Source organism: Prenolepis imparis, unplaced genomic scaffold, assembly GCF_030444845.1.
Source record: "Prenolepis imparis isolate NDT839.2.m4 unplaced genomic scaffold, iyPreImpa1.0 SCAF_2, whole genome shotgun sequence".
In the NCBI taxonomy this organism is placed as follows: domain Eukaryota; kingdom Metazoa; phylum Arthropoda; class Insecta; order Hymenoptera; family Formicidae; genus Prenolepis; species Prenolepis imparis.
Genome location: NW_028141160.1, coordinates 8809299 through 8819034, shown reverse-complemented (window position 1 = coordinate 8819034; position 9736 = coordinate 8809299). Strand labels below are relative to the sequence as shown.

At 32.4% G+C, this 9736-nt stretch overlaps 2 protein-coding genes across 2 annotated transcripts in view; both read left to right on the top strand.

Annotated features, from left to right (window-relative positions):
* Window positions 1-1319: 1319 nt before the first annotated feature.
* Window positions 1320-3236, top strand: Mat1 (CDK-activating kinase assembly factor). The gene is made up of 3 exons (XM_083058886.1): window positions 1320-1539; window positions 1631-1754; window positions 1839-3236. The coding sequence occupies exons 2-3, from the start codon at window positions 1631-1633 to the stop codon at window positions 2684-2686; spliced, it is 972 nt and encodes a 323-aa protein (XP_082915012.1). The 5' UTR covers window positions 1320-1539; the 3' UTR covers window positions 2687-3236.
* Window positions 3237-5640: 2404 nt separating this feature from the next.
* Window positions 5641-9736, top strand: part of LOC145948496 (protein Wnt-4) — a 43811-nt gene continuing 39715 nt past the window's right edge. Inside the window, exon 1 of the mRNA XM_083058185.1 lies at window positions 5641-6651. Within this exon, the coding sequence (XP_082914311.1) occupies window positions 6578-6651 (74 nt within the window). The 5' untranslated portion in view covers window positions 5641-6577. The remainder of the gene's footprint in view (window positions 6652-9736) is intronic.

Here is a 9736-nt window from a genome sequence, read left to right as displayed (position 1 = left end):
TCAATAATTGACCTATCTATTTAATTTTTTTCGTTTTCGATAGTCCACTATTTTATGATTTTCCTTACTTCTGTAGAAATATTGTTGCAAAACTTGAAAATTAATAATAAATCAATAATTAATAATTCATTAATAATCAATAATAATCAATAATAATAAATATAATAATAATAAATAACAAATAATATATATTAATAAATTAATTAATAAATTAAAAAATTTATAACGCTTATTTCGAATGCAATTTCAACAACGTGTTAATAAATCGTGAAAAGTTAATAAATTTAATTGCTTTAGAAGTTTCACGGAATTGTAAAGAAAGAGTAATTACGATTCTATAAGGAATTCGCGTCATAAAACTGTGATTGATTGACTAATAATGCATTTATCGCTATGCTTTTCTCGTCATTATGCATTTTTTATAACAAGCATAAAGCAACGGTGTTTAACAATTGGAGAGGAAAAAAAAAGAAATACAGTGAATATAAAAGTGGAAAACAAAGGAATAGATTACAGTAGTATTTCTGTAATTTTTGTTCTAAAATAAACGTTCACATTCAGTTTCTTGTAAATTAAAAACGTAAAACAAAGTGAATTTATATGGAAAAATATACGTATATTGGTTTAATTTTTTTTTTATTCACCGGTAAAGCATATGATATATGTATATGTACTACATAACCGTACTAAATTCATGAGTTTAAAAACAGACTCTTGTTACAAATTTCAGTCTTTTATATAACGAGAAATAGATTTTGTGTACAAGAATAATCTGGTCATTTTCAGATTGAATATAACAAATAGAATATCAAATTAACTATATTAAGTTTCATCAATTAATAATGATCAAATAGTACTAAAAATTACATATACTAATAATATACATATTGTATTTCCAAAGAATACATAGAAAACTAAGATTGTACTAATGTAAAGTTTAAAAAATATTAGCGTCAATTTTTTTCTTTAATAATATATAGATTTTACTTGTAATGTTTGGTTAGAAATATCGGTATATTTTGCCGACAAATAGTTATATATATGTATATATATTGTTCATTAAATTCACACATTTATTCATTGTCAATATTTAAGTCTTACCTGTCATAATTGTTGAAAGGTAAGGAACAAACGAAAACAAACAAAGCGAACACAAATATAGGAAAATATAGAAATGACAATGGATCTTTATGCACTGACTCGTTTTGTTCAAACTGACAATGAAGCCATATTACTCGAATACGTCATCGATAGGTCCTTATCGATAGGTGATTCGATAGTATTCGAGATCGATTATTCACTCAGCATCAAGTCAGACAATAAGCAACTTTAGGTTAGAAGGGTTATGTGTGTAATTGGAATTATGTGTAATTCTCTCTCCTTTTTTCTCTCTGTATATAACATCTAATTAAGTCTATTATGATGTTAGAACACAATATTAGATAGTTTGTGTACAGCAGTTGATTAATCAAATAATCTATTAAATATTAAATAGTTACCTTATATTTACGAATAGGAGATAACCTCAATCATTGCAACGTAAGTTGATTTATCAAGTGAGATTTATTTTAAATCAGAGAAAAATTGAAAATATATTCAAATTATTTAATTAATTTTTTTATTTTCGAAGATGGATGATCAAGCATGTCCACGATGCAAAACCACCAAATACCGAAATCCATCATTAAAAATGATGGTAAATGTTTGTGGCCATACATTATGTGAGAGTTGTGTGGATTTACTGTTTTTAAAAGGTTCGATCTATTATTCTTATAATTTTTATTCCCAATGTAAATATTATGCCATATTTCAATAATACTTGTAATTAAATTATTTAGGTTCCGGAGCCTGCCCAGAATGCAAAATTCCACTGAGAAGAACAAACTTCCGAGTTCAAATGTTCGAAGATTCAATGGTTGAAAAGGAAGTAAATATAAGGAAACGTATCCTGCGAGATTTTACTAAAAGGGAAGAAGACTTTTCTACATTAAGGGAATATAATGATTACTTGGAGGAAATTGAAACTATTATATATAATTTGGCAAATAATATTGATGTAGCTGAAACAAATAAAAAGATAGAGCAGTATAAAAAAGATAACAGGGAGCAAATAGCAAAAAGTAAATCCAAACTTGGCAGAAGCGAATACGAATTAGAAGAGATGATAGAATTAGAAAAGCAAAAAGAGGAAGAAAGGAGGATAGAACTTGTGAGAGAAGAGGTGGAAACAAAGAAGAAAAAGATTCGTGAGAAAGAAGCACTGATAGACGAATTAACATTCTCCGATGCAAATGCTAAAAATATTCTTGAATCTTTTGCTTCCGCGATAGAAACCCAGAAGAAAGAGGCGAAAGCTTCTGCTCCTTCCACCATTAGAGTTACTGAATTTAGTACAGGAATTAAATTTGGCAATCAGGGAAGTCAAAGCTATTTATCAATGCCAAAGATAGAAGAAGGTCCTCTCTATTCTTATACACCTATTCGACAACAAATAGAAGGCCCATCACCACCTAACTGGCGAGAGCTCCAAGCTCGTGGATACGTTTCACATGTACGTAGTGAATGTGAGGTTGACAGAGCAGGAGGATTTAAGGCACACGTTGCATGCCTACGAGCATTGCAGGAAGCAATGGCTGGCTTATATCATAATCCTTCGCAACGACAAGCAGAATTTGCGACTGTGTGACTACATAAATTATTTTCAAACAATAAATATGATAATGCACTAACATCTGTTTTGATTCTTTGATAAGTATTAATAAGTCATTAATTTAAGAATTATTTCTCTTTGTCATGTGTGATATCAATTCAAAATTTGAAGCAACTGTGCCTTGAACATAAATTGCTGTATATATGATACAACATAATAAATTGCCAAAGCAGTTTTATAATCAGAGACAATTTTCCGTTTATTCAATGTATATTAATATAATATTAATTTCATTAGATTATTAAGATAAATCTTATGTCGCTTACAATTAGTATATATAATTAAGTGTAGAATAATATTTGATTCTCTTTTGTGCAACCAAAAAAAAATAATGAAAATGTTTCTTAACGAAAATATATTATATTATTGTTTTTATTTATTAGCAACAATGACGCAAAATTAACAATGGTCTTAAAAGATTGGATGAAAGTGTATTCATTGAATAAATAAAAAAGAAGAGATAATCTGCACATATATGTATCTATATAAATATGTATTATACGAAAAATACAGTTCTCCAAACAAATTAATTCTTTGGTGTTATTAGAAATAAAATTTATGTATTACATTTCTTCTTTTCATATATATTATATATTATATATAAAAATATTATAATATTTGTCATTAAGCATATGTTAAGATTTATTTCAATTTATTCATGATTATTTCTTTGTTGTTATAATTATATAAATTTTATTATACAAGTATAAAACATTTTTATTGAATATAAATGCATATTGTACATTTCCGGAATTTTTATCAACTGTTGCTTACAGAAATTGCTCCATCAGACTCGCAGATGGCAGCGTTGCCTTATTTGTAATGATTACATGTAAATATCAGAGCATTCTTTTTTAATCGATTCATCGGAAAATTTGGCATAATAAATGTTAAAATATCCCCTTCATTAGAAAAGCGCTACAGAAATATATAATTGTTAATATTATAATTTATATATAATCGATAATTGTAATATATACACAAAAGTATTTATAACAAAATATATTTATTTTTACATGTATGTAAAATTATTGAAATTTATACGATCAACATAGATATTTTTGTATTTTAAAAATCTAAAGCAAGTTTTAAATTGCATAATAATTCACGAAATATAATCTGTTTTATATTTACATCGTTCTGATATTCGAAATATGGATCTATATTTTATTTGTTTTTGTAAAATGGAATTTAAACTGCGAACTAGCTGGAGAATCGTTTAGAAGATTATTTTTATTTATTATTTTATTAGTATTATTATTAAGTTAATATAAGAGATTTCCACTCCATTTTATGTGTGTGTATAAAAGATAAAATCTTAATGCTTTTAATGTCCTTTGCAAGTTTGCATTAAAAACAAATTATGAAATGTAATTATTATTAATTAAAAGTAGTTTTTTTACTGTTTTCATAAAAAATATTTTAGTACAATATTTACAATTACAGAAATAATAAACATGCTTTATCAACTATGGCAATTATTTGACAATATATAATATATGTATACACATGTGTATCAAGTTATAAAATGTGTTTAATTAAAATCAAATCTCGATTTAAAAATATTTTCGAAAAATTTAGTATAATTGCAATTCGACACATGATATGTTTTTGTATTTGATGTAATTTAAACTGTTTACAAAAACGAGAAACTATATTTATACATATAAAAAAAGCGAAATGCATTGAAAGAAAAATTAGCTTTAGATATAGTAATATATCAGTATCGATTAAACAACTCTCTTCGTGACTGACAAAACAAAGTAGCGAAATGATTATACTTTCTTTCAACAGAAACAAGTATCTCTTATTTCCATTATCGTAATGACTGAGGAATGTAATATAAACGGTTAGAATTTTTTAGCATATTTTTCGGATAATATTCGAATAATATATGCAAGCAACATAGGTTTTCGAAAGATATATATAATTTTGAAGATAATTATCATTTTAAAAAATTACAAAGTATAAAAACTTCTATTTTATGTTTTCTGAAATACAAGTTTTTGCTCTCTTTATTGTTTTATTTAACTTATATTTTTATATATAAAAATATTTTTTAAATGCATAAACAATAATTTGTAGACAATAAAGGAATATTTGAGATATTATTAATATTATTCGATATATTTATCTTTTCCATCGTTTGAACATATTTACACAACATTATATTTAATGCAGCTTTCACTTTTTTTTATATAAATAAAAAATAGTAATTGCGTCAATATTTTTCTTTTTTTTTGCTAAGAAAGAAATTATTTTTTTATAGACAAATTTAAGGACAAATTTAATTCGCTCATAGTTAAAATTTCTTTATATAATTATGAATATATTCCTTCAAAGAGAGAGAAAGAGATTACGAATTATCCAACTTTCCTATATGAATGTTAATCGTTTAATTTATAAATTCTCATTCACTATCATCACACGAGCGTGACAATTTCAAGAATGTTGACGTTATTTTTAATTTCTGCTTCTAAATATAATTTTAATTATTATCTAGGACAATAACACCTCTTATAAGATGGACGATTTTTATCATATCAATATTTAAAGAAACAGGACTATGTGTTTTTTCCCCCCTCAATGTCTTTTATTTCAAAATCATCTCGATCCAGCGACAAAGGGTACGTCACGGCGCGGATGCACGATAAAAAACCACCGCGGCCCCTTACTTTGCGTACAAGTCGCGTTCGAGAGAGAGACAAGCACGAGTCGCGGAGGGGACGAATCGCGAGCGAGCGAACGTACGCGCTCTGGACCGGCGACGGGATGCTGCGCCGAGATGCTTAATTAGCGCGAGTGGGGCCTCGGAGGCTCTTCGGCAACGCGACCAATCAGCGAGTCGGGAACGAGCGGCGACTCCGCCCATCGCGAGAGCCCCGTTGCCCTTTTCCTCGTGACTACCGACCACAGTTCGTACGCGAACGTTCACGGAGCGTCGTCTCGCTCGTCGTCTCGGCTCCGTACGACGATCATCTCATCTCGCGACTCGTTTCTGCGACGCGAAAGAGAGTTTGCCCGGGTTTATTAAATTAAAATCCGGTTTATAATACTTCTTATCTCGCTTCTCTCCTTTCGAGATCGGCCGAAGGACTCCGCGTTCGCGAGTCGATCGACACGAGAGAACGCGAGACGGGCAAAAAACCGAGAGGGAACCGTGAGAACCGGTGAGCGGTCGATTTACCGTTGATAGGGATTGACTTGTCCGCGTGTTTGACTGACTTGCGTCCGGCCGCTTCGCATCGCGTCGTTCCTGGGGAAAAAAAAATGTAAGACGAGAACGAAAGAGAACGGAGAGTCGGAGAGAGAGAACACAAGTCTTTCGTAGAGTAAAGCAGCTTCTCTCGCTAAGAGACGAGGTACGCGAGAAAGGGAGAACGTGGGTATCCGCGACGTTGCCGCGGCTCCGCTCCGGGCGCGCGCCTTCTCAGAGATCGCTCGATCCCGGTGTTTGTGCGCTCCTTTTCTCTCTCTCTTCTCGATCCTCTTGTCGTTGCTCGCCGCCCGACGGCCGGATCTTCGGTTCGGTCGCGCACGTCAATACGTGTCGATATCGTTCGCGAGAAGCGAGAAGCGATGCGAGACACGGGTCATCGTCGGCGGCGCATGTAAGAATGTAAGAGGCTGAAAAAGGGACAAGAGGGCACACGAAGAGGAAGAAGAAGAAGGCTTATAGCCACGTTAGTCCTCCTCTCCTTCGCCGCTTCCAGCACGGGAAGAGAGAGAGAGAGAGAGAGAGAGAGAGAGAGAGAGAGAGAGAGAGATCTCGACTTGGGAATTCGGTTAAAAAGAAACTTCGGCAGTCGCGGTTAAAAGAGAGTCCACGCACACGGGATTTGCTGCCGCACGCAACGCACGCTCGTCATGTCAACGAGCTACTACCTGCTCGTGACTTTGCTGATCGTCGCGTGGCAAAGCGGCGCGCAAGCCAACTGGTGGTGAGTCAGAGTGTTATATCTCATTTATATATAATTAAGCGAGACCCGAAGATACATATATGCAGATCCCACGTTCGATGTGACGGCCTGAGCTTGACGTAATTTTTTTTGTACGAAGAGAGATCGCGGATAACTTCATCTCGCGATAAGAAGGGCTATATCAACGCTAAATATATAAATTTAAAAGAAATCGTAATAAAGTATAAGACTGAATTATTCTGATGGTCTTTAGATATTTTTTATCTTATCGTTCGGCGAAATATTTTATAATATTATATGTGATATAAAATTTATTCGATTGCATTAGAATTTAACTAAATTTCGCAATACACGCTTTCTCTCTATTAAACGTACATTACATATATTTCTATATTTTTACATCTTCAATCCTTTCACTGTGGGAGCGCCTACCGAGGCCTTCGGTTTCTTGGAAAAAGCCGAGGGCACCGATAAAACGCTTTACTCGCGTAGCGATGTATGTCTTTACGATCTTTAAATAATAATATTCAAACACATTTGTATTCTAAAATGTATTACAATGAAAATAATATAAAGATACAATTGTAAAACATTATTCGATGATTTTAAAATATTTTTATTCAACTTTAAAGTATTATTATTCAAGAATTAATGTATATGTGTGTAAAGAAATAATTGCAAAACTCTATCACATATAATCGAAAAGCAGCAATTCTTTCTTTAATCGTCTCATCTTATATCGAGCTGATCTTGATTGAAGATCTTTAAGACTAAAAATCCCTCGTTCTCAAGCAATCTATACACTGAGATAATTCTCTTAGAATTTACCCTGAAAATCATAGAAAGGTATAGAAAGAATTTAATGAGAATTTCTCTGATTAATATTTACCACAATAAAAATAATAATATCTATCACAATAAAATATAAAACATGTTTGATTAATTTTACTAAACTGCATAGAAATTCTTATAAAATTCTTTCCATACCATATTGTCGCACGATTACAATGATTTTCAGGGTAAATTCTAAGAGAAAATTCTCTCTATATAGTTGGAAAGAAAAGTTAAAAATTAATAACGCGTCATTCGTTTTTTTCTCAAGTTCTAAACGATATTGTTACCTTTTTGAAATTAAAAAAAATGAAAAGAGATCCGGAGAATTATAATATCATTAGCGTGCGCATTCAGGGAATATGTTTTCCCATACAAGTATCATCTACTACATCTCTATCTACGGGATAATTTCCTCCGGGAGACGAAGGTAAACTTGTCTAATTTCTCTCTCATACACACACACATACATGTACACATTATCCGAGTACTTTGCTGTTCGCAAGAACTGACCAAATAAATGCGCGCTCCTCGCTACAGACAAATACCCTACGCGAGTTCCCGACAGCCGATTATTTTTATTGACACGATGGTCGCTTTGCAACGTTGGCGTAACAGCGTTTCGCGTTGCAATGCATTGCCGCGGATGCATCTCACGCGAGGAGAGAATCCGTCCACGGGGAATACGCGAATGCTGGCTTTCTTCTTTCTTCGTGATTATTTGAGCGAAAGCATCCCTCGAGATGCCCGCGCGGATCCAAAGTGGTACATAAGTAGCGAGTTATTACGCGAGTTATGTTAAACGCCACTCAAACACAGCGGATTCAAGGACACGTATCAGAAATTGCAACCGTCTCGTAATCTTGGGAATATTTGCCTTTTATCTCAATTGATGTTCCGGGAAGAAAATGAAATGGGAGTTTGTTCTGTTCGTAAGAAAACCGTGTTTAAATGAAAACACCATGTAATTACATTGATTCTCCTCTGGCATCGATGTTCATTTAATACTATATTAGAATGGATCGCGCACATAACATCGTTAATAAACTTTTTTCTTCCTTTCTCGATTGTATGTGAATGTAGAAAAAAATTATGCGATCGCAATTTTATTAAAAATATGTAACAATTTTTATTTTCGTTAGATCAAAATTATAAAATTTACCTAAATGCATCATTCAATATAATCAACATGAAATGAGAATCATGTTTTCTATAGTAATTACATTTCCATTTAATTGCACACGGAGAGAATTTTCTCTTAGAATTTACCATGAAAATCATCGTAATCGTGGGACAATATGGCATGCAAAGAATTTTATGAAAATTTCTCTCATTAATATTTACACAATAAAAATAATATCTATCACAATAAAATATAAAACATGTTTGATTAATTTTACTAAACTGCATGGTAAAATTAATCAAACATATTTTATATTGTGATACATATTATTATTTTTATTGTGATAAATATTAATCAGAGAAATTCTCATAAAATTCTTTCCATACCATATTGTCCCACGATTACCATGTTTTTCAGGGTAAATTCTAAGAGAAAATTCTCTCTGTGCATGAATCTCTTTGATTTCAATTTCACGTCTTAATTTGAACATTTGCTAAGCTGTCAAAATCATATTGTTTATTATTATATACGATCGAGAAATCGCGCCGTTCTCTAATAATAAAGAAAAGCGAGACGATCACGCTTTAATCAAAACGAATTAACTGAACACGTTAAGATGACACGGTTGAGATGATACAGCTAAGATGAGATTGTACGGGAAACGGATACGGTTTCGGCGTAAATTTGAAGAATGTTCATCGACGCGCCGGCCGGTCGTCGATAGTCACGAATCCATAATAGGCGAATAATCCCCTTCGATCGGGGGCGAGATCGAAGAAGCCCCGGCGGCTAATAATGGCTAACGTGAGTGTATATCGCCAGGTTACAGGTAGCGACAATTTGCCCCCAACAATCTTAAATGAGAGGAAGGAGCGTCGATTTCTTTAACGGTCGAGCGTGATTTTCTCTATCCAGATATTTCATTTCCTACAAACTGATCCCCCCCCCTGGGACGATTAATCGGCGTGGCGAATCTTCCGATTAGGGTCGCCGATATTAGAAAGTACCGACGCTTTTTATTTAACTTTCAACACTGATTGCGTGCGAAGACCGTAATGATATATTCAGATCAGAGTTAAAAAGATATTGCTTAATGTGGCTTATTTATTTCAGTATTTTCTTATTTTGTCCTTATGTTCTTTTGTTACATCT

Coding starts and splice junctions, on each gene's coding strand:
- Mat1 (XM_083058886.1), top strand. CDS start 1,631: ATGGATGATCAAGCATGTCCACGATGCAAAACCACCAAATACCGAAAT. Junction 1,755..1,838: donor GGATTTACTGTTTTTAAAAG/GTTCGATCTATT, acceptor TAAATTATTTAG/GTTCCGGAGCCTGCCCAGAA.